The sequence below is a fragment of the Hippocampus zosterae genome, chromosome 4 (assembly GCF_025434085.1).
Source record: "Hippocampus zosterae strain Florida chromosome 4, ASM2543408v3, whole genome shotgun sequence".
NCBI classification, from domain to species: domain Eukaryota; kingdom Metazoa; phylum Chordata; class Actinopteri; order Syngnathiformes; family Syngnathidae; genus Hippocampus; species Hippocampus zosterae.
In genome coordinates this window covers 14352303-14378148 of record NC_067454.1, presented here as the reverse complement: position 1 = coordinate 14378148, position 25846 = coordinate 14352303, and the positions used below count along the sequence as shown (strand labels likewise).

General features: G+C 41.1%; 1 protein-coding gene across 2 annotated transcripts in view; it reads left to right on the top strand.

Moving 5' to 3' along the window:
- Positions 1 to 25067, top strand: part of furina (furin (paired basic amino acid cleaving enzyme) a) — a 68370-nt gene extending 43303 nt beyond the window's left edge. For both annotated transcript variants that reach the window (XM_052063476.1, XM_052063475.1), the window contains exons 4-16: positions 1208 to 1303; positions 2532 to 2660; positions 2800 to 2876; positions 8318 to 8406; positions 12637 to 12809; positions 14296 to 14508; positions 15810 to 15910; positions 16264 to 16367; positions 16576 to 16693; positions 17810 to 17989; positions 18074 to 18198; positions 19343 to 19450; positions 21477 to 25067. In XM_052063476.1, coding sequence (XP_051919436.1) covers positions 1208 to 1303; positions 2532 to 2660; positions 2800 to 2876; positions 8318 to 8406; positions 12637 to 12809; positions 14296 to 14508; positions 15810 to 15910; positions 16264 to 16367; positions 16576 to 16693; positions 17810 to 17989; positions 18074 to 18198; positions 19343 to 19450; positions 21477 to 22084 — 2121 coding nt within the window. In that variant the 3' untranslated portion in view covers positions 22085 to 25067. The remainder of the gene's footprint in view (positions 1 to 1207; positions 1304 to 2531; positions 2661 to 2799; positions 2877 to 8317; positions 8407 to 12636; positions 12810 to 14295; positions 14509 to 15809; positions 15911 to 16263; positions 16368 to 16575; positions 16694 to 17809; positions 17990 to 18073; positions 18199 to 19342; positions 19451 to 21476) is intronic.
- The last annotated feature ends 779 nt before the right edge of the window (positions 25068 to 25846 follow it).

The following is a 25846-nucleotide window of genomic DNA, read 5'->3' as shown; positions in this document are numbered from 1 at the left end:
AGGGCACTGTATATATCAATCGCTATTTGACAGAGGGGACAGTCGGTGTAATTTTAACACCAGACATGAGCAATAGAACAGCTTGTGAAGTGGGTATCTTCCTTAAACCTCCTCAATGTGTAAGGACATTAAAACACTTTATCTGCAGGCTGCCACAACTGAACTGTGTCTTGCCGTCCGCATTCTAGAAAGGAGAAAATACATCTCAGTCGAAGCATCTCCCCCACTCAGACTGTGATACTAAAGTAAACCTCTGTGCAATTAAAACAAACTAATTCATTAATACATGAAATGATGGTATCACTGAATTAACCGCACATCAGTGTAGAAGCTTTCATCTACAGTCGTGATTTTTCATTTTCTGCCATTTTTCTTGTATAATGCAGGTTCATTTTCAATGAAAACATCCCGATACGTTTAACTCTGAAACATTGCTTGCAGCAGACTGGCCTACTGTAGGTTGTTATAAGGGATGGGCAGATACTGATACCGATACTAGTATTGGTGTCAGGGCAAATACTGTTTGAACTCATACTCATACCCTAGGGATTTTGGTCTTCAGTGTATGTGGGTACCAGCATGTTTAAAATATGCAAACAGTGATTGTACATATTTGAGACAAATACTACAGCAGTACACCTATTTAATGAAATGATTCGCAAACAAAACAGAAGAGAGTATGCCAGAGAGAGGCAGGCGAACCATCAGATAGTCAACAGCGTGACGACACACCGATCACAGAGCCAACAGTGTGACAAGACACAAGGGAAGGTGGTGGGCGGGGCTGCAAAGATGCGCAGCCAATCAGCTCACGGGATAAATCCACTCGTGCTATCATTGGTCAACGTCACGTCGGGAACCAATCGTACGTACAGTCATGTACAAAATCTCTGAGTCATTCGTCATTTTTTTTTCTGAATACAGTACTTTGCGGGGGGACGCAATGTACTGATAAATGAAGCACGATATATTGAGGGATTGTTTTTTTTTTTCAATATCGTGATTTTTTTTTAATCCAGTATAGTGAGCTTGTTTTTTATATTGCCCACTTCCCTTCGATGTCGTCATAATTATCATATTGTGAAATTCATGTCGTGATATTGTATCGTGATGTTTGGATAGTACTACAGGTACATCCTTCTTTTCCTTGATGTTATTGTTGACCGACATCTCACTGTCATTTTTGTCTGCTCACTTCTGTGTTTAGGTAACCTGGGCAGAGCAACAGGTGGTCAAACAGAGGAAAAAACGAGATATCTACGCAGAACCTTTTGATCCGAAATTCAAGTACCAGTGGTACTTGGTGAGTTTCACTTGTACTAAACTCGGATTCAGTAAAACTGTATGAATGTGTATTTTCTGTGTTTTTGAATTTGCCACTGCACACCAGTTGAGCTTTTTATTCACTCAAATGCCAACAATTGAACATTGAAAAGTGATTGTTGAAAAATGTAATCCTGTGTGAATCTATTAGGATGCACTTTTACAGTGAAAATAAAGAAGCTTCTGTATGATCTTAGTGCTTTTTAAATGCGAGTCCTTAAATCCGCATATCAGTAGCTCAAGTAGAAGTGCAACAATTAACAATTAATCACTTATTCATCTTCCATACCGCTTGATCCTCACGAGGGTCGCGGGGGTGCTGGAGCCTATCCCAGCCATCTCCGGGCAGTAGGCGGGGGACACCCTGAATTGGTTGCCAGCCAATCGCAGGGCACACAGAGACGAACAACCATCCGCGCTCACACTCACACCTAGGGACAATTTAGAGTGTTCAATCAGCCTGCCACGCATGTTTTTGGAATGTGGGAGGAAACCGGAGCACCCGGGGAAAACCCACGCAGGCCCTGGAAGAACATGCAAACTCCACACAGGGTATCAAACAAATATCGATTGTTTGATAATCGATTCATCGTTTGGATTCGTTTGTGCATTTTCTGCACAAATTGCACTGTCAATTTGAAAAAAATAATAATAAAATTATTTTTGTAAGAAAAATACTATGACATTATTGAATCCAAATTTTCAGGGTGTCTGACACCAGTTTTTATCGGTCCAGGTCAGCATTGTCACATCTTACCACTAAATTCCCTTGATGGCGTGCGTGCCAATGGCATAACTGCACTTACAATGCCTGCCATCTGCACTGAGTGGTAGATCTGACACGATTTTTGTAGCTATCTGTGACTTAAAGAATAGCTTTGAAGCAGATGAAAGCCGCAACTTTGAAAAGGTCAGATTGAATGTCAACAGCAAATCAAACGGCATACAAAATGATTTGTGAGCCATCGTCAAAGTCCCCAGTGTTTTGGGCCACATTAATGACAAAGCCCATTTGTTGTACAGGCACTTAATGACAGAATAACATGCTTGCATTATTGCTTTCCCTGCTATTTTCCTTTCACCAAAAAGTACTTCCGCTCATGTTTCTGTGAATGAACCTTTGAAAAGTGCCATTTTGACGCTTTTTGCTGTGTCACAATGAAGTAGAATCAAGAGATGGTCAATAATTATTTTTTCTCCATCCTCAGTACAACACCAACCACCATGACTTGAATGCCAAAGCAGCTTGGCAGTTGGGTTACACAGGTAAAGGAGTGGTGGTGTCCATTCTGGATGATGGAATAGAAAAGAACCATCCAGACCTCAGTCAGAACTATGTAAGTACATATCCTCACTGTCCTAAAAAAAACAACAAAAAAAAGCATTGGTCCACTTATTGAAACATTTTGAATCATATTAATTTTTGAAACATAAATAGCCTTGAATAGTCTGCACGCTTGGCATGTTATGTCACAGGACCCAGATGCCAGCTATGATGTGAATGATGGCGACCCAGACCCTCAGCCAAGATATACACAGCTTAATGATAACAGGTATGTGCAACCAAATCAACATGGGGGAGACCGAACGAGAAGCCTGTTTTTCATTTCTCATTGTAGCAAAATGCATTTTCCTTTTCATTCTTCAGTCGAGCTAAACAATTCTGGTAGTCTTTCATATTTTCCTGTGGCTAGTCATTCCTCAAAGCATGTCCAATTGAAGGCGCAAAGATATTTTTAACTTTTTACGCCTCACACATTCCGAAAATGCGCATTTGCTCCCTGTAATGAGCCCAGTGCTCATTTCCATAATTGTAGTGACCGTTTTTTCTCTCTGTGCAGCTACGACGTTAATACCGTATAGCTTGCATAAGAAGAGTAAATCTGCCCTCAGATAAAAGAAGTGTGTGAAGAAAACAGATTTGTTGAAGTGGCCTCTGCAAGATGGCATTAGAGGTTGTTTACCACCACAGCAATGTCTTGCAGAGCATTGATTGAATTAAGTCATCAGAATTAATGAAAGCGAGCCAATCCTTTGGCTCTGAATGAACCCACTTACAGTCCATCCTCTGTACAACTTGCGACTTGCCCTTGCCCGAGGTAATTTCATTTTTGCTTTAAATTATGGCAATAGGCAAGATAGTGCTCAAACATGTCACGTCTTTGCATACAGAAGGCCTCAACTTGAAAATAAAACACCAAAAGAGGATCTTTGGTTGTATTTAGTCAATGTGTTTTAAATAGTACAATTTCAGCCATTTTTCCAAATTCACTGCCAGACGTTTTAAAGCATTTTTGACGGAATATTGGGTTCTGTGACAATTTAAACACTTTTCAGTGTTTTGGCTCTGTATGCATATGGGCTATGTCTGCTGTTCAGTAAATATAGGCCAAAATAGTGAAAGAGACACACATTTGCCTCTTAAAGCATTTTTACGCTTCTTTTTGTCAATATAATTGTTGATGGGAACTGGAAACGATTCCCCATCTGTCATTGTCACAATCCAAAACACTGGATCTCGGAAAAATGTGGGTGAGCCTCGTGCTGGAGGAGGCACATACTTTGACATTCCTGCCAAGGCAGACTTAAGTACCTCTTATGGCTTATAGTGGCCCACAGCCCAGCTAAGACACTTACTATTGATGTTTCTCACTTGCGGCATCACTGCTTAACCTTGGCTCATCTCAGGCCTTATCTCTTGCCACCCAGCTTCCTTATGCCTTCCCCGTGGCAAGACCAAACGCAAGACACCATGTTTGTGGTGCGTTCATTTCTCTTGCCTTACAGTGGGCCGATGCAGATGCAAGTGTAAACAACCAGTGGGCAGGAAAACTGTGCAAGTTTGCCTTAGACTGAACGTGTCTGTTCCCCTTGCAGAAAGGCCAACTGTTCACCTCCATAAAGCGGTCTTTCTTTCCCAACATATGGGCTGCATTGAGGATTGCTCGGGAGTGTGTGACTGTTCACCCTCTTATTTATGTTTCTTTTTTCAAAGTTCCCTTTGCGTCGCGTCAGGGTAGTTTACAAACGTGCATTTTCTGAATTTATTTAAGTATACCTCAACTACTTGGCTCATCTCTTCCGTGGTTTGACTGCAGAGGTTGTCAACGTGATTTAAAAGAACGATATTCATTATTCATGTTTTATTACCATGCAGAGTTCATCTTGATGAATCTAATCAAAAAATGTGATTTTCCAAATTCAGATGTGCAATGCATGTCATATGTATCCTTAATTGACCCTATACCGGCTCTCTAATGTTCCCACAGCCTGATAAACATCAAGAACCATTGGTTAAAAAAAAAAAAAAAGATTTTCACATAGCCTAAATAGCCTGCAGGATTTTTTGAATAAATTGGTGTTGGATTTGGAAATATGTATGATGAGCTCTCTGCGGGAAATAGAGACAAGACATGACAAGTTTCAACACAAATGCCGACAAGCGCCGTTGAGACAAAAATAGAGCCATGCCAGCAGCTATCCCAACATCGTTCAATGTTGCATTTACTAACCTTGAAAAATCAACCACCTTTTTGCCTGCAACTGCTTGTAAGTACAGGTTTCATTTCAGAAAAAAAAAGTTCATTTTGTTATTACAGCAGTGGTGAAGCCAGTCACAAGCCCATGCGTATTGGCACCCATCACGTACATCCTCTTTAACTAGCTGTTAATAGAGCTTTTACTGTGCTTGAAAGTGAGCATAAAATATGATGCGTGGGTTAAACATTCCGAGAAAGATGATGTCATGAAAGTTAGTGAAATTAGTGTTTGTGTTCAGTTCCATTTTTTCCATGAGGAAGCCTTTGCTGAAGTCGGTCTTTGAGCATGTCGGTCGACAGGATTTTGAGGATAGCAGCAAAAAACACTTATGAGCAAGGTGACTTGTCACTCCCTCTGAGGAGTTTGGATTAATAAGGGTTATTGTAAGAGTTGGTACAAGTCTAGGGTCTAGTACACTCAAATGCTACTTGTATTTTGTCAATAAAGACATATCAGTGTCATTTTATAGTCAAGTAAAAATGTGTGAGATTTTGCTGGCCTTTTGGTCTTTTTTCATTTTGATATTTAATCATAGCAAATAACTTTTTGAAAAGCGTTTTTCAATAAAACAGATTTTTGCTTTTTTTTTTCAAACTTGCCTTAATTTATATCACAATAAAAACAATGGTTGTCTTGGTGTTAAACTGGAAACCAGCAATCCAACTTTTTATGAATGTTGTGGAGCCCAACGGGTGACCAAATTATCGTCCAACACTTCTGACATGTTCTCTTACAACTGCACATTTGTCCGCAAACAATGTCTTTTCTCAGTAGTTTATCTACAACCAGTTTTGAATATATTTGGATGACAGGAGCCTTTCCCAAGCAAATCTGCGGATTGTGCAGTCATGTTGGTCTTGCCAGTTGCGGAGATGAAGACTGCGATGTGATGCAAGTTTGTATCACTAACATGACCTTGCCATGGGCTTCTTGCTATCATCAAAACATGATTTCTGTGTTAGTCTAAAACTCTTAATTAATGCCACTTTTTCAGTTGAATACGCATTCATCACCCAATGCGAAAGATGAAAAAAGAGCTCCTGTACAGATTTGACAAATCGCAGATTTCTATATTTTGGCGGCCTGTATTTGTGGTATACAAGCACACCAGAATGGCTCGCTAAAATTTCGCTGGTTGTTTTTATATAAGTAGCTCATTCATATATGGTTATCTGACTACATGCCGCTACAGATATCAGTTGTGTCACTTCACTGTGAGTTTTGTGACATTCTTTTCAGTTAATGCTCCACAAGATAAAAATGATCAAAAACTTATTTTGCAAAACCAACATCGTGAAGATTCTGCAGACAAATGCAAATCATGTTTCACAGCTTGACCCTGTTGGTACGTTAAATGCTGATTATTACATGAACATCTTTTAAATTTTGTTTGCTAAATGTAAACTTCATTCTTGAGTATTGTCTCATTAATTCTAATTAAACATGAAAATATGTTTTCGTCAAAATAAAGATCTAACTTGCCTTTGTTGTATGTAACTCTTGCATCAATTACCACAAAATAAGGGCACACCTTTGAATAAAAGGGACACTATTATTAACAGGCATTTCGACTTTAAAAATATCAGGAACAAAACACTGAACAAAAATAATTCAGAGCCGCTGTAGCAGATTTGCTTCATCTGAGCATAATTGAGACGCATTGCCATGCAGAATTTGCCTTGGCTGTGCCATATCTTATTGAATTAGGAAATTATGAAATGTTCCCATGTTTCCCTCCGCAATGTGCTCACATACCCCGAAGGTACACAGATATAAACAACAACTAAAGATGTGATATTTGTTCATTTTTTAATTCAAACATGGTATAAATGTATCCGTACCAAAGGAGGACCTGAAACGCTTTATGTGAAACGTGCCTTCATTGAAGGTTGGTACTAAGAAAGTGCCCTTGTGGTTATCCTGAAATAAAAGAATGTGACTATGTGATGGGTTCCTTTGACAGATCAGTGGTGTTTTAATGTTGTGCATACTGGTATTGTATGCAAATCTGGAGAAAGTAGTTCTTGTCTTTTCTTAATCAGATTCCTAAACCAAGAAACTAATCTATCCCTCTGATAGCATTTGTATTCCATGAAACCATCTATCATGTCCATTTCTGTAATGAATGTGTCAAAAGCTGAGTTTGAAAAGGTTTGCTTGAATGGTTATCATTTATCTGCTTTTCATCAGCTACATCCCAAGCATGTATGCTGCACCACTGCAGCAGTGCCTAGGCAGAATGGATTTCAGGAAGTGCTTAAGATAAAATATTCTGAGAAATTGCCAAGATGATGTGTGTAGGTTTACTTTGGTCTTTTTATTTATTTTTTTAATTTTGTGCTTTGTGTGTGTTACCATCCTGCATTCCTCCCGCTATGTAGCAAAAGTAATTGCCTGTGACTGAAAATGGCAGACATCCGCTCCCTTAGCTCGCATAATACAAATAAAACATTCAAATAGTCTAAAATAAATGTTAGGGTTTGTGATCATTTTAACCTGAAATGCTGCAATATTTATGATTTGTGTGTCAAGTCATCAAGTTGGCCTAATGTGTCTGGATGACATTTTGCTTGTACAGTAGTTTCCCTTTTGGCACATCGACTTGGTCTTTCTGTTTTGGGCTGATTAAACGGCAACAGGCGTCTGTGATATTTTGAAGGGCATTTGGAATATGTGTGCATCTGGCCGACAAAGGGAATGCACCTGACTGGAATGTGCTGATCAGCCAGTCTGTTGGACCTCGGAACATTGCAGGGCCTCGAGCAAAATATATCAAAACAGCGGCTTGGGAATAATGAAGGACGCGGTGTGTTAAAATGGGAAATGGTATTCACAGAAATCCATCTCACATGCACAGGAGATGTTTTTATTCTGCCTTTGACTGATTTCGTGCTCGCACACGCTCCAAGGTTAAAATTTCTGGTGGGTTGTAAATGTATAGTGCAGGCAGTCAGTGGTTTAATGTTTTCGTCTTGTTGTTTTTGGGGTTTTTTTTTTTTGAAAAATAGGAATATAGGTTTGTTTGAAGAAATCAAAGCCAAGAATTTTTCCTCATACGTTTGTTTTGTCTCAGTGTACCCCTTTTGCCATATTACTTAAATGGCGCATACTCTCACAAGCAACATTATTAGCTGAGTGCATTACTTGGCCCTATAAATCTCCCAAACAAGCAAGTAATCAGTCAATCAAAATTTTATTGATAGAGCATTTTTCATACACCCTCTCTAAGATCACACACACGCACAAAACTAAACTTACAAGCATATAGACATAATGCTGGGTTCGGATCACGAGAGGAAACACAACCGCCAGGGCTGCACCAAGGTGCGGGAGGAATACTCATGCACATTGTACAATAAAATGCTATAATATTAGATAAAATGTGAAAATATTCTTTTTTTTTAAATGTCTTTTCTTCTTCTCAACCCAATTTTTTTTCTATTTTTTTTTTTAGGCATGGAACACGCTGTGCAGGAGAGGTAGCGGCAGTAGCCAACAATGGCATCTGTGGAGTTGGTGTGGCTTACAATGCCAAGATTGGAGGTATGTTCTGTGGAGCCAGTCGTCAGCAGTTGGTTGTGATAAAATTGAGCAAGTACTGACCACCTTGTTTGATGAACGTAATGGTTTCAGCGGACTAATGATTACAGTGGCCGACGCGGGCAACCGCTCCGCAAACACAGGGGGGTCTGCCAAAAACAAAGAATCACATGCAAATAAAAAAAACACACAGAACTGCAGAACAATAACGCTGGAAGTAAAAAAATAAATAAATAAAAATGCCGCGAACGGCCAAATGCTGCAAACACAGGATTGACGTAAAGAAAAAAGAAACGTATAACTGCAGAAATGCACAACCACAAGCAAGAAATGCTGCAATCACAGTAACAAAGTGGAAGCAAGCATTACAGTCCACAAAACAAATGCAAAAAAAGCTGCGAAAATCCAATAGTCAAAAACTATGGCAAGAAAAAAATTATGCAAGTTCACGCCACTAAATGGAAGTTTGCCAGGCCACTAGGGGGCACTGCAGGGCCAATGTTCTTTTTGGGGCGGGGAGTTTTTTTGTTTTGGGTGTTTTTTGGCATTTGTTTTGGAGTGTTTAATGTTTGTTTCCACTTTGTTGCTGTGATTGCAGCATTTCTCTAGTTTGTGTTTGGATTTTGTTTGCATTTATGTGTTTGATTTTCGTTTGCAGCGGGTTTGCCCGTCGGCCACCGTAGATTATCATAATTTTGTGTAAATATTACCTCGATGAATGGATCCAAATCAAAATAAGGTTATTAAATTCCTGGTTGAACTGCTTTATGTGGATTTGAATATAACCTATCAAAGCTTTGTTTTGTCAACCAAAATGAATATTCATGAAATTAACTTTGCATCTATTGTTAAACTGTTTTAAAAGCTGAAACATAACTCAAGGCTTGCCTGGCATGTCCCCTAAAGTTCATTTTTACAAATGATTTTAATATAATTGAGTGCATTGTTGTATTAAATGTTTCCTTTTTTTGTTTGTTTGCTGTGAAGACTGAAGCATCGTCTTCTACGTTCACAGCTTTTGTGATGTATCGTCAAATGTTTTCGACTCCCAGCTGCTGTAGGCAAAATGTCAACGATGATATTCTATCCCAAGTTATTCAGCAATTCCCCACAGCTAGTTTGCATATATTTTAATGACACCGTGTCTGATCTAAAACAAAATATGAAATAATTGTCACTTGAAGTGAACAGACATGGCAGTGCCGCCGTTGTCTCTAACTCATAACAGAAGGACTTTGGAGAGTTCTAACTAACAACAGAAGGGCTTTGGTTTTTTTGATGCCACATCACAGACTGGGGTGACGTCTAGTCAACAGAAAACACATTTATACAAAGTTGCTAATGCTCTGCTCTGATGTCTACAACACAACCACGACGAGAACATGGCCCGGCTGCTTGAAACGGACGCTATAATTGATGCATGCACTGGTGGTGAGTGGTGCCAGACACAAAGACACAAACATGTAGTCATTGCTTTTATCAATGATTACAATTTTTCTGTGGATTTCATGTTAGTTTAATTTATCTTCTGACAATCTTATTCCGTTATTAGTTTGAAACAATTTCTTCCTATTCATAGCCGGTTAGTTAGGTGGCGTAAAAGTTACATGACTCTAAAATGGGTCGGTGGCATGATCATTCATCTTAAGTAGCCGCAGTTCACTGTTGTCTGGAAATGACTTTCAGACTGTTAACTTTGTAAGATGCATAAACGGGAGCGACTTTTCATATGCATTGGTTCGAAATAGGTTTTTGTAGCCTTCTTCAGTGTTATTTTCCTTCTACCTGATTTCTTGATAGGTTATCTCCCCACCGACCTTTTTTCCTTTTTCAGCATAAATAAAAAATAGAACCATGTTAAGATAGTCAGCCGCCTCTAATGCATGTGTTTATAGGATATCTTCAATTGTAGCTTACAGGCGTTGCTTATATGCCCGTCCGTCCGTGCTTGTTCTATCGTTTCATCTCTGCTGATCTGTCCTGCATGCCACTTTCAGCCGTCATGTCAAATTTGGACCTGAAGAACGACATCCAGCTCATCTTTATGATCATTCTAGGTGCCTTGCGGGAATCTCACATACACTCTCATGAAGATAAAAAGGTGCGCTGTGTGTGGTCTCATAAGTGGAGGAGCCTTCACAAGTGTATCAGCTGCGAAGTCGTGTTTTGAACAGATGAGTTAGGATTAGTTGAAACAAAACGCATACATGTACGTGTTCACTTTTGCCAGCCATTTAACCTCCCAGACTCTTAAGTCAAATGAGAGAAACTACAGTCTCAGCGGTCTTCTATCCCCTCCTAACTTTCAAAGTTGTTCTTGGCACTGAAGAATGCATTCCTAGCTCAATAAAAATGCTTCACAATAAACCCATTTTTAGAATCTAACATATTATTGCCAAGTTTGGGGTCCAAGTATGAAATTTGTCCTGGCACAGGCTACAGTGGCATGCCACGCATTCACTGGACATTAAACTGATGAAGGCATACACTGTCCAAAAAGCTTTAAAGTCTAATAATAGACAAATAATGTTCTCCAGAAAGAAAATTTTTAAAAGCTACAATAGTAATTTGACATAATTTCTTCAAAAAAGTGCGTAGACACGCGTACATGGAACCGCAATGGCTTATTTCTAACATTTTTGGGGGTCTGGGAATACTTTGAAGCTACTTTGTGCATTCTAAAACATTTGCACAGAAGTTGACACCACCGCAGAAATGCTTCAAAGTTTAGTTTGATGCTTTTGCAGTATGTCACAGTGATGGCCCTTGCTTCCTCGGAAGAGAGCAGTATTTTGTCATGGAGGGAATATGCCAAATTTGTTTTGGAATTGTCTTGCATTCCCTACGACTAATAATTAATTTAGAATATCACTGGTACCAAAAGAAGATGTAGGAAATGGATGTAAACATGGACGTATAAGCATTTTGGAGACATGAGTCATTTTCTGCGTCCCTTATCTACAATCATTTGTTTGATCAAGGCTTATTTGATCCATGTGCATTTCTGTTCGATGTACTTTCTGTAATTCTTATCAAAATGTTTTTGTCTCATTTATTCATGTTTCAGTTGTAGCACTTTGGTATCAAAGTCCTCGTGATGAGTCCTTTCATCTTTCTGTTCAAATATTCTGTATTAGAAATTGAGTTTCAGCTCCAATGCATATTTTCTGAACCATTTTGAGTACAGCAGCAATGAATTTGTCCTTAGTGCTGATGGTGAGGCCATCTCAACATTAGGATCCACAAATAATCTTTTGCAAGCTGACAGCCTGCTCACACGGCACACACACCCAAAAGGTGCACAATGAACTGCACTCGAATTATGCAAATAAGCAACACCAAAGTAGTAGGTCTGTGTGCCGTTGAGTTACACCTCCCCTAATAGAGGAAGTACAATGGAGTCATTGGGTCGCACAATCGAAACATAAAACACAACAAAATTAAACCATTGCCGCAGTGAAAAGGGCATTACCTTCTCCAAACAGTGGATCTAAAGTCACCCCCCCCCCCCCCCGATTCAAATGTCAAGTTTTTGGGATGTAAAAATCAAACCAAGACGTTTCACTTTTTCCACCATGCATATTATTTCAAACATTTATTTATTTGTTTGTTTTTTACAAGGATAATTAAACAACATGAGAATGTGGTTGCGCAAGTGCACACACCCGCTTATAACATGGGAAGTGGCTGTGTTCAAGATCAACAAATCATTCAAACTCATTAAATGGGTATAGGCACACCTGTTCTGCTATTTTACAGTCACTCTAAAGTTCTGCTGTTCAAGTAGGCTTTTTTTTTGACTATTTAAAGTCCCTTTTAAAGTTCCGTTATCCAAGTATGCTTTTCTTGACATTTTGTTTGCTATCTAGAAGACGCATGAAGGTCGTGTCTTAACAAGGATCGTCCCAGCTTTTTTTGGGGAACCTGTTGCAGCTATAAAATTCAAACTTAATGATTTATTTGCTAGAATCAATCAAGTGTATTAGTTTTCACATTAAATGTAGTGTATTTAATTGAATAGAAGTTTAACATGATTAGCAAATCTTAATCTTCTGTCTCTTGTATATCTACAGTGTTTCGCTACAATCTTGTCATTGCAATTCAAATGATTTCATTAAAATAGCTCATTAGAATTATCTGTGTTGCGGAGCTCAGCCTTGCAGTGCCATCCCATTACCTAAAATAATGTCCGTATACTCGAGCATAACATTGTGTATGTTAACACGAATGCAGGTGTGCGCATGCTGGATGGTGAGGTGACAGACATGGTGGAGGCCCAGTCTCTCAGCCTGAACCCCCAACACATTCACATCTACAGCGCTAGCTGGGGCCCAGAGGACGATGGCAAAACTGTGGATGGGCCTGCGAAACTCGCCACAGAGGCCTTTCGGCGTGGAGTTACTGTGGTGTGTATTTGTGGGTGGGTGGGGGGGTTGTCATTTGTCTGAGAGAAATAATTTACGGCTTGTGTGTGGCTTCCTTTCAACGGTCTAATAGAACTCTTCAAGCATAAGAGGACAAAAGCGCAAGGAACAAAGCTGTATTTGACCCTGACAATTTATGAATGGAAGGGAATGTGCTCTGAAAGCCACCAGTCAGGAAAATTATGAAAACTAAATCTGAACTGAAGGAAATTAAATGTGGTTTGATGAGGAAATGTTGCATGAACGTTTATTTTAAACTAATTGATTGAATCTGAATTCCTTTTTACCTCAAAACTCTCATAGCAAGTACATGTTGACATAAAGGTGCCCTTGCATTACCTTTCTTTTCCCCCACCCCACCGTTTTATGCATAACATGTCAAAATGAATCTGATTCAGTTTGTGGATTGGAAGCAATAGCCGATAAAAGCCAAGGCTTGCAAAACGCTCAGATTTTTATTTGACGCCGTTGTGATGTCGAATCGTGATGCATTATTTAAGCACGTACCTATTTTTGCGGTTGCTACATGCCCACTCAACTCAGGAAAAAATGACAGCCGATAAGAAGTTACAGCTTCTAAAACTTTGCATCAGCTGCCAGTCTCACAGGAGCAACCACTTGCCATTTCAGAAACAGAAGTGTGCTGTTTTTGGTGACATTTCATGAAGGATTTTCCTAAATATTCACACGCGCTACAAGTACATCTGCTCGTTTTAAGTCACTCACACACACAGTGTCGCCATGTAGGTGACTTTAACCCCGAGGGAGGGAAGTAGGTGTCCTGCTCTTGGCAAACCTGATAAAAAGACATGAAACATTATTTAAAAAATATGATAAAAGAAAAAAAATGGGGGGGATCCAATTTGTTTTGTCTTCCTACCTGAAGCAACAAATCAAGACTTAAGATTTGCAGTTGGTCCTCTATGACTTGTAAACAGGCCTGTACTTGGTAGCCCCTCTTGTTTTACTGCATTGGATTGTTATGTGTAAAAAGAGATTGATAAGCCAACAACAGATCGCACCCGAGGCTCTCACATATGCACGCCATGCATAAATACAGTCAAGCAACTACCCACAGCCTCGTTATGAACTGTGGGATTCGAAGCATGTGCCATAAAACTGATTTGGGACTGCTGCTGACAGACTACTTTGGTGATTGCTGCAGTGACTGCACTCTCAGTTGGCAGTGGGTGGCGCATGTACACGTTGGATCAATGCACAGGAACGGTGCCACTCAATACAATAAAGATGAACGATTGCACTTCAAGCACTGAGAGTTTGGATGGTATATTACTGGAACTGGTCACTCCTGCTTGTCGTCTGATTTTTACCCGCTTTTAATTTTCCGAAATGACCTTCTTAATATCTTCATTTTGAATAGGCAATGATTTGATGGAATTTCTACCTTTTTTGTTGATGGTCAAAGAAAGACTTATGTTTCTCTCTATATGTCTTCTCCAACCTTCAGGGCCGTGGCGGTTTGGGCTCGATCTTTGTGTGGGCATCCGGCAATGGCGGGAGAGATAAGGACAGCTGTAACTGTGACGGCTACACCAACAGCATCTACACCTTATCCATCAGCAGCTCCACACAGAATGGCCTCATTCCCTGGTACAGCGAGGCTTGCTCTTCGACCCTCGCAACCACCTACAGCTCGGGCAACATCAACGAGAAGCAAATAGTATGTTTTTTCACCCCCTTTCATCGACTCTGCAAAAACTCTTGGCTTTCAAAATTTAGGGTCAGATAAATCAAATCGCAGGTGGCCATCCATAGTTAAATTTATAGTCAACCGGAGGATCATGTGAAATGCGGAAACACTCTCACAATATGTGCTACACTCTCATTTACAGATCTCGAAACACATTTCATTTCCCTAATATTCAAGATAGACTGCGTGGCCATGTGCTTAGTTCTTAAATGGTTATGGGCTTCACTTTTCAAGTGCTTTTCCACCTTTAAGCACTTGTATTATTTGCAACGTCACCTCATTCAAACATTCACTACATTCACTCAGTGATTATTAATGGCGGCATGTGTTGCAGCAGAAGGAACATGAACAGAACCTTTGAAGCAGCAACAGCTGTGGTGTCAAGATTGCCAAAATGGGACTAAATGCAACAAATGAAGTGAAGAAACCCCCCCCCCCCCCATCAAGTATACAGTGTGTGATTCCACATTTGAACGACTCCTCAGAATGTCTTCTTTGTGTCTTATCCTTACATCTCAATATCTGTGCACGATGAGAAACGTTATCGTTGTTACACAATAATTGGTCATCGATTAATTTGAAATGCATGGTCTGGGGGCTGCAGCTGCAGGACTCCCTGATCATCTTCCTGATCTGACCTCTTTTTGTTTCATCTATTAATTCACTTTTAGCACTATGATATGATCATGAATGAATAAATCCTCCAGGCAAGCTGCTGCTGAACATTCCTATCACAAACAGAATCATTTCGGTCTACACTCTGACAGTCACATTCTCTGGGTGGGCGGTTGTTGCTGCAACAGGAAAACCTGTTATCTGGGAGGCTCAATTGTGCACACGGGTGTGATTCGCCGACCGTTCATTGAGATTGTTTAGTTTAGTCACATCGGGCTCCGTCGCTTGATGTGCGTCATTGGCTTGGAGCTTCCCTCATTTTAGTTTCCTGACCTGTATCCTTTCCGAGATTGCTGGCCTCTTACTTCATATTACTGCACATTTTATAAATCACACCCGAAGCTGTCTTGTGTAAACCCTCTGCCGTTGAACATGAAGTCGGTATTCTGCAAAGGGTTAATCGAAAAAGGCACATGGGTCGAAGAAAAGGGACAACGGATCCTTGTTTCCCCACATCTTTAATATTTCAATAGTGTTCACTTCCAGCAGATGCACTTCCATGATAAGATAATATGTGGCAATTAGCACGTCAAAAGAATTATCCGCTTTGTCCTAGCAGGCTTAGGTAGGCTAATGTAATTATTTTTCTTTTTCAGATCACAACAGATCTTAAGGCTGAATGCACAGACTCCCACACAGGGACCTCCGCCTCAGCACCACTGGCCGCTGGGATCATCGCTCTGGCTCTTGAGGCAAAGTAAGGGCGAAACAATCATTTTCAAATTCTCACATCGCCGGCAGCTTTGTCCTAAGATTTATACGCTAAAATTGTCCTTGTGTCCACTGATCTAAATATACACTGTACTGCGCACCTGGCAGGTTTTTTTCTGCTGAACTTGACATTTTGAGCACATTGACGAGTCACAGGAACTTATCGATGCTTTAATGATGATTGCAGACAATAGTTGTCCACAATGGCCAACAATCTTCAGTCATCTGGCTTGAGAATGTCAACATTACTATGAATGTGAGGGTGTGGGGGGGGGGGTGGTGAGGGTGTAGGGGGGGGGGCGCGTGCACGTGTACAAATGTGCTTGCATTTTGTTCCAGTAAAAATTTGACCTGGAGGGACATGCAACATCTGGTTGTGCGGACCTCTCGCCCTGCCCACCTGGCCACCAACGACTGGAACACCAACGGGGTTGGACGTAAAGGTACATCACTAAAGTTCACTGTCGCTACGTCCGTATTCTACATCCATTTCTGAAGCTAAATTGAAATCAAGAGAAGCAGGGCCGAGGTTATGAACAAAGAATTCAATTTCTTGAAGTGGCACGTGTTCCGGAGCTCCAGTTGCGGTAATTTTGTTCGGAAGGCCAGCTTTCATTTCCATCTCATCTCTTCTCTCTCATTTCCCTGCAGTCAGCCATTCCTACGGATACGGTCTACTTGATGCCAGTGCAATGGTAGCACTGGCAAAGACATGGACTAGCGTGGGACCACAACGAATATGTGTGATCACCATGGTCGACGAGCCAAAGTTTGTGCAACACACACTGTTCATGTCAAATGTATTGTCAAATGTGCTACATGCAGCACTGATGAAATTTCTTTCCTCAGGAGAGAGAGGAAGGAAATGCTGCTCACTGTATTTCAAAGCCAACGATAATCCTCCCGATCTTCAACTATTTAGAACAGATTACGTCCTAAATGTGCATCTTTTAAGCAGTGTTAGTTTGAATTGAGTGGCGGGCAAACGACAGAAGGATCGATCAGACAAGCATCACTTGCTTGTTTTTGTCCACCGCCGTAGTGTCTGTCAAACTTTACTTTCCAAACAAGTTAACAAAAGTTCTACTGAGAGGAAGAAAACAAAATGGATGTATTTTTTTCTATCACTATTTTATATACAGTACAGGTACTTTAAACAGTCTGACATCTCACGCAGTTATGATGCACTTGTTGCAGTTTGACTGTGTGGGTGTGAGCATCCACAGCTTTAGGCTGTTCTGAGCAGACGGTTTAAGCATCTGGGAGCAGCAATCAGGGCAGTCGAATTCATTCAAGTGTTAGCCTCATCCAGACTGACTTGAACCAAGGGGAGCAATTAGGGATTCGGCGTCTCTCTGTTGCAATCTGTCAAAATGAGAACAACCGAATGTACATCAGACAGTTTACAGTATGCAGTTTTCCTAACATGTGACGCCACATAATCAGTATTATCAAAATGTAAAAATGAAATCATGTTTTCTGCAATAGATGCATACAATTGTAAGAGAAATGAGCAATATTCGGTAAAAAGGTTAAAGGTAAGATGTCGTCTTTGCACAGCATCCCACACGTGCTGCACGATGCATATAGCACAGCTGCGAATGTATGAACACTACCATGGGACTATTATCGCTGCGTGCGCGTGCGTGTGTGCGTGTGTGTGTGTGTGTGTGTGTCTGTGTGTGTCTGTGTGTGTCTGTGTGTGTCTGTGTGTGTGTGTGTGTAACTATTAGGATATTATACGTGTATAACAAGTCAGCATTCAGTGTTTTGCCATCACAAAATACGGGCAATCCTGTAACAGTTGGCAGCTGCGGTAACAGTTCTGATGGCAAACTCGACTTGAAATTACACAACTCTAACTTTATTTGGCATCTTTTGACAGGAACATTGGTGGCCATTTATCAGTTAACAAGAGTGTGGATGCCTGCTTTGGAAGCGACAATCACGTGACCTCACTGGAGCACGTCCAAGCTCGGCTCACCCTGTCGTACAACCGGAGGGGCAACCTGGCTATCCACCTCATTAGTCCTGCTGGCACGCGTTCCACATTGCTCCACCCAAGGTACAAACAAAACCGTTGCACGTACACACTGACACAAACTGGTCAGTTCAATCTGTTAACACACCCGTGATGATTTCCCTCCAGGCCTCATGACTACTCATCAGAGGGTTTTAATGACTGGGCTTTCATGACCACCCACTCCTGGGATGAGAACCCCTCTGGGAAGTGGACGCTGGAGATTGAGAATGTAGCGGGGGCCAGTGACTACGGTAAAGCTCCTTTGCAAGATGTGACGCCATGTTTGTGTTTTCTTGGGATTGTTCGCATTTTGTGTGTTTATAACAGTACCGTATTGGCCCAAATATGATGGCCCTGACTATAAAATGAAAGAAAAAAGACTTTTTGAACACCAAATTAATTTTTATACCAAAATTACAGTTAATTACAGTACATCTGAAACATGATGATAACAATATATTTGAGAGAAAAAGCATATTATTTTGCCTCATTCAAATCTTAATATCTGAACATTTAAATATGTAAACTAAAGTGCAATCACATTCGTAAATTTGTGTAAATCTCCTCAGCTGCCGGTTAACCTGGACGATCTTCGACCCACTTTTCCCTAGATTGTCGCTACGTTTCTCAATTTTCTGTTATCTCTTCTATTATTTTCTTCTCTTTTCTTTCTTACCGCTATTTTTTTCATCTACTTCATGCTACCGCTATTTTTATTTTTATTGTTCGTGACAGGGATTCACTTTGGCCTGGGGAGTTAAGTTCAGCATTCGCTTCAATGATATCTGGCGCCATCTAGTGTCGTGAATGGGTATGATGTATAGACCCCGAATATAAGACTTATTTCAATGCAAAAAAACATCTTATATTCAGGCCAATACTGTACTTGAAATCTCAACATAAAACAAAAACAGTGTGTATTTCAAGAATGATGATGTTTCTTTCCAAATATTATCGGTCGAGAAACTTCACTTAACAATCTGACGGATACCATGAGGAATACACTGCAGTTAAAGCTTAAAAAATGGGAAAGAGAGTAAATTTGAGATTTGTCTGCTCTGTCCCCTCAGTCAGAAAACTTGCAGTCAACACACACACTCACGCACGCGCACGCACACACACGCGCACATTTCTTTAGCACTCACAGTTATTAGACACAAAGGGACATCCGATCATCTTAAAATCGCTGCTCTTTTCAAAGTGTCATTTTCTGTCACTTTGTGGCAAAGATCTGAGAGTCTTCTAAAGAATATGCTTGAACAAAATCTACCCTCGGGAGCTGACGCTCTGAATGACAGGCCTACTTTTTTCCATGAACACTTTTTTTTCTTTTCCTGAAAGCTTGATATATATAATATATATAATAACTATCAGTTGGCTCATCTCTCTTCTCAGGCACTCTAACCCAGTTCACTCTGGTACTGTATGGCACCGGCTCCCCTGATGATTCTCAGGCTGGAATCAGCAACTGCAAGATGATGGACCTCAAACAGAGATGCCTTGGTAAGACGGTGTCTCTTCCCAGTGCTATATGAAGACTGCGAGGGTGAAAAGTGTGTCTGGTGTTGTGGGCCGAAGATGAAACTTGTTGGTTTAGCTCAGCTTTTTGCATTGCGTCAAACAACAGTGCATTATTTACACACGCTTGTCTTCAACACTATACGAAGAAAACATCTTTCATACTTGTAAAATATCATTCGGGGCGGCATGGTAGAGTGGTCGTTTCCCAACCCCAAAATCCCTTCCGCCCAACCCCACTCTCTGACTTCCATTCCTTAGCCATCACACCCCCCCCCCCCTGTCCCATGTTGTAAAAGCCGTTGTAGTCGAAGATGATGATTCTAGTACATGACATGGCTGAGAACTGACAGAACCGTAAGGAGCGGCCCCGCCCTAGGCAGATGAAGAAGTTATGACCACAGCCACAAACTATTGTTGATAGCTTCAAGCAGTTCATCAGATTATTCTAATCAAGTCCATATTGCTGTCTCATAGCAAATCCAAATACTCGAACTGAAAACAAGCTACATTTGACACAGTGACAGTGTGGCCCCTCCAGGCAGACATGGGAAGTGAAATAATGACAGCAGGCCCAAAGCCATTCACAGGGTTATTTATGGGTTGAGATGTTGGCCTCCGGAAACCGAATATGAAGGTTTTGTATTTGAATTTGAATCGCTAAACTTGAACAAGTGTATTGAAAAACTGAAACTGAATTACAGCAACAGAATTTGCATAGTTTAATTAGAATCTCTACTCGGAAAGTCCAAATCTGAATTGTAGAATTTTGAATTCCTCATTGAAAATTAAGTTCTGTATATTTTTTTTCCACATTGTTTTACGATAACAAATTCGGTTTGTTTGACATTTCTCATTCAGTTTTACAAGTAAAAAATCTTCAAAGCTCAAATTTAGTTAGGTGTCGAACATCCGGGTACTCGAGCCTGAGCATTCCATCGCAGAACTCGGACCTCCTCCTTGTCCAATCAGCACCTTTGATTTGAGCACGTGACACAAGCTCGCCGGGAAAAATGGTATCTCCTAAGCAGCTCTTAACCGTTCTTTAACATTTGTGGTACAATCCATCGAGTCATGGAGGGATGAAGGGATACTTCCTTTCAAATAATGGAAAGAACTGGATATTTTGCAACGTATCAAAACGAAATTTGTAGTTGGTTTTTCACGATTTTCGCCCTCACAAATCATATCATGGGCTCATTGAAGTCCATTCCTTAAGCATTACCGATACCCAGGGGTAAGAAATGGGAAAAAAGGAAAAGACACCTTTTGTTTTTGTGATTCAAGCGTTTCTTACTTGCAGCTGTTTTCTTTGACTATGATCACATTTTGGTTTTCTTTGCATTTATACGTTTGATTAGATTTTTTTCATCATTCCTGCGTTTTAAGCATTTGACCGTTTTCAGCGCATTTTTGGTATTCAAAGCCAACAGATTGCAACCAGCCACATGTGTAGATAAAAAAATAAATATTGAAAATGATATTTGCACACTGAACATTTAAGTGCAAAACTAAGACACAAGCGTAAGCTTAATGTAAAAAGAAATCGAATCTGGCCATGAGTTTTGCACTCTTTTGATCTCCATTTGTATATTATTGCACAGTAAACTGAGCTTTATGGCTCAGCTTTATTTTCGGCAATGATTTTGTTAGCCATTGACTATAATAATCAAAGGAATCGGTAATCATGGCAGAAAGGCTGACATATTTTACATCACTAACAGCAACGGCATTGTGCCGTTCGGTAAAGTCATTATTTTACTTTGCTCCTGAAAAATGAACGCCGTTAGTCTCGCCATTATTCCCAACACTGGTAAAAAGTCTGCCTATTTATCTTTGGAAAGAGACATTTTGACACAATTATTTTATTAGGCTAGTGTTAATACTGTATGTGTAAAAGTCATTCTGTACTGTATTGGCTCGCTTTTTCCATCTCACACAGCCTAGATTCATCTCAAAATGTCACTCTGTAGCTTGCTGTTGATCTGTTTTTTTCTGTGCTTTTCTGCAGAATGTAATGCCGGCTACTACTTCCACATGCAAAGGTGTGTGACTGCATGTCCAACAGGCTTCACTGTGGGTTCGCAGCCCCTCAACCACACAGTGGGCAACATCATTGCCCCGGCCTACATCCCAGCCTGCATGCCGTGCCTGCCGCCGTGCCTGACGTGCAGCAGGCTGAGCGCAGAGGCCTGCCTGTCCTGCCCTCCTCACAGATCGCTGAATCCCATCACTAACACCTGCGATCGCATCACCCAGTACATGCGCGAGTCCCCCGGCGGGTTCATGGTGGGTCAGGGGGATTCCGGGTTGCAGCCCCAGCTCAGCTCGCAGCTGCCTGCGACGGTGGCCATTCTCAGCTGCATGGCCATCATGGCCGTCTTCGCCGGCATCTTCCTCCTCTTGCAGCTGCGCTCGGGAGCTCTCGTCAAGCTCCCGTCGCTGGAAGGCGGCGGCGGCATCGCGGGCAGCTTCAGCCTGGGCGGCAATCGGGCGGTGTCGTACCGCGGCATTCCGACAGTGTGGGGGGATGACGGCGTCAACACGGACTCGGAAAACGAAGAGTTTGATGTCCAAAACGAGAGGACTGCCTTTATCAAAACACAAAGTGCTCTTTAAAACATTCCTTTTCTGCCCTGCTTTTTTTCCCCCCTTTCCAAATCCACACCACCAATTGTTGAATGAATCAGGGCCGGGGTGTCTGCTATCATTCTCTTCTCTGGTTTCATCTTTCATCCTGACTTCGGCTTCCATTTCAGTGGGTTCCTATCATCCTGCGCTTCGTCATAAGAGACTTGACAGGAAGTCTCTGCTCACTGGGAGCTAAGTTAGAATGGCGGGCGTGTTCGCACATCTCTTCGACCAAGTGTCTTCCGCCCCCTCCTTTTCCCCCTCGGATCACTCGCAATGTGCGTCCGTCCCGCCCTCCTCTCCAGTTCCTATTGTTCCACTAAAAAGACAATTACTGGTTTGCTTTTCTTGCTTCCTTCCCTCTTCTATCAGTCTCCGTGCAGTAGCCGGATGAGATTGTTTTGATGTGAGGAACACGAGCGTGCCAGTGTCCATGTCCTGCACGTGACTGTAGAGTCGGTCCGACGTCACTTAGTGGGGTGTTTTTCATAGCATCTGCTGCATTTTTTTAAGGGAGGAAATCTATTTGGAAACATTAAGTCTCTCGCCAGTGTCAACTTCCCAAATACCTCACTTTCATTTTTTTTTTGGGGGGGGGGGGGGGTTGTTTTGTTATTTGGGGGGTGGTGGGGGCACAATCATTTTTGTTATTTGGGGCAGTGGGGGGGCACCTATCAACGATTGTGTCATCTGTGCGGGTTTGACAGGGGCTTTTTTTTTACAACTCCTCACAGATGTGTCAACTACAGTGCAAGCCACAGTTGTCTGAATTCAGTTGGAAACCAAATATGCGGCCCACAAATTTTTCCAACCTGTATCTAATCAACCCTGGAGCAGCTGCGTAGCTATTACTTGCGATTCATCAGCAGAAGGATTGGACTCATTACCGATACACCAATATGTTCCCTTGGTCCGGGCATATTAACACTACAAAGACAAATTTCGCATGCCTCAAATCAGCAATGACACTAATGTACTTGTCTTTGTTATTGATTGTGAAAGAGAAACATACATCTTCCTTGTACAGGGACATTTCTGCCCTGTTTCACATTCCTGCTCTCGAGTTGAAACTGCACATCATCACCATGTCTGCATCAAGTTCAAATTTAAGTGGATCTTTTCAATGACCCCCTCCAACAACGTAGCTGGATTTTATCTGATGCTGCTTTGTTGTTTTCTTTCTTTTTGTTTGTTTGTTTGTTTTTTGACCTGAGGGTTAAGGGTTGTTTTTAAGTTTTTCTTTCTCCCTTGCTGCATTTCAAATATGCATCTCCGGATTGAATCCAAATCAATTGATCTCTTTTCACTCGCTTCAAAGAAATGATTTTTTTTTACCCCCCATCTGGCACTCGAAACACTGCTGAGAGAGGTTGTCATGTTGGTGATGACACGCATACAAAACCGCAGCTGCTCACCCTCTACATCTACCTCTCATCACTCGGCATGGTTTCATACACCGACGCGTGCCAAAGCTGGAAATATTCTGAACTACAGTCTAGGCTTTGCATTTCCTTTGATGCTTAGGATGCTGGGTCAATCTGTCACCTTTCCAATCAGCGTTCACAGGCATGGCTTTAAATGCTGGTTTTGGAAATAGGATGGGTCAAAGGATTGACTTTTTTCAGTTGGGTCGCATTTACTCGCATGTTAAATTGAAATTTCCAACCAGACGTAGTTTGTGCTCTTTGTACTCCCATCGTCCCTCGATAGTTCCTCTTGAGGTTACGACTTTTTGTTCTGACGCTGACAATCAATTTCCCCGTTGAGAGAGCAAGTTGCAGGCACAGAAAATGAATCCTTTTAAACCTAACCATTTGTGTCGAGAAGCCCTCTCAAAGTGTTTTTGGGTAATGTGCAAACGCGGATGTGATTACAGAGATGTTTGTCCCTCATGTGACTGCACGGGACTAGTTGTGGATCTACATTATTGTGCCTCCTGTCGTTTGGGCTTTAAGTAGGAAACTAATTTAAAAATGTCATTCTGGCCTCATGTGACGCGTCTACAAATCTTAAATGTGCTAATGCGGCACCAAAATTGCTTGCTTTAGTTCTTTTAGAATTACAAAGTGAGGTGATGCATTGAATAGCAGTCATAGTTGAGCGTGTGCAAATGGTAAGATGTGCAGCGTCGTTTTGAGTAGTTTTCTGCCTGCTCGAGTGGGTGCTTTTGAGTGCTCAGGTTGCAAACGCACGAGGAGCCTTTTCAAACGCTCGCTGACAACTCTGAAACAAAGAACGTCATACAAGTGATTTGGAATATTTGGCTAAATGTGCTATATTGTCCTTTTCTGAGCTTTCAAGATGTAAATATGGAAACAGAGGCTATTGTGTAATTGCAATCAAATGGAGCTTGAGGAGTCTGGCGTCTCCAATTCAAATTAAAAGGAGCAATATGTTGGCAGAACCAAAGACAATCATTTTGTCAGTATCTTGTCTTGGGTTGTTTTGCTCGTCACTTGCCAATCCCCCCCATCAAGTCCTTTTCACCTTGTCGTGTGTGTGTGTGTGTGTGTGTGTGTGTGTGCGTGTGCGTGTTTGATTGGTTATCATGCATGAGTCATCTCTGTTGCGACACCCTCTATTGTTGAGCTGCTGTGAAGGAAGGGGCAAGAATGTACTCCATCTTCTTAAACTTAAGGGCTGAAGTCTATTGTGCGCATGCCCGTGTGCTCCCATGCCTGGTCAGTATACATTAAATGAGTCGGGGGCACTGAGGGGGGCAGCATCACATGACCCCTGTCCGGCCCCTTGACTGCACACAGTACCTTAAACATGTGACCGATGGATACCGAACACGGATGACTTGGCTTATCTGGGACAAAACTCTAAATAAGGCCTATTTTTGTACTATATGAATGGTGCAGTGTAATTATCTTGTAATTTAAAGATTTGTTTGCTTTTGGTTTCTTCTTTTTATTTAATTGATGTCAACTATAGATTCTACTAAAATAAAGATCTATGCAAATTTCAAGGTGTTTTGCTTGATTTCACCTCACAACTGCATTTCAGTGTCTTGAGCGTAGTTCGACCAAGGAGATTTCATTAAAAACGACTTTGTTCAAAACAATTCAAAAAATATTGGCTCTGCCGATGTTTTGAGGTAAATGATCTAAAGGGCAAATCTTTGTTCCCTGCAAACAGTTTGCAAATGCTGCATTATTCACCCCGCTCACTCCAGTGAGACTATTTGATGTATTGCCGGTCTAATTAAGACGATGGCTTTACACCGACTGTGTCATAAATCCAAATAATGAAGTGAGAGTGGCTCTGCGCTGAGCAATAAAGCAAACCATTGTTTTATGCATCAATAGCTCACATGAAAAGACTTGAGCATCTCAAGCTCTTAATAAAACTATAAAAAGGGATGTTTAACTCATATTTATGTTCTCCAGGCCATGCCAGCCAACTTTCTGGAGTCTGAACCACGATGCCCCAACGTAATTAGTGTTACCTTGTCGCGTTAGCGTCTCAAATCTTTCCCCATTGAAGTGAATTGAAATGCCATTAATTTGTTGCAGCCTCGGAAAATATATATATTTAAATCATTTTGTATTGTAAAGTTTTCAACAGTAAATAGTAATGACAAATCTAATGTAAATGAACCGAACAGTTTTTTTACCACTTTTTTTTTTTTGGTTGCTTTAGTTCAATGGATATTTTGCTGCTCCTTCTGTTGTGCATGCCTTAACCACCTCGGGGCAGTATAGTACAGACATACGACGATACAATTCATAGAGATGTCATAACTAA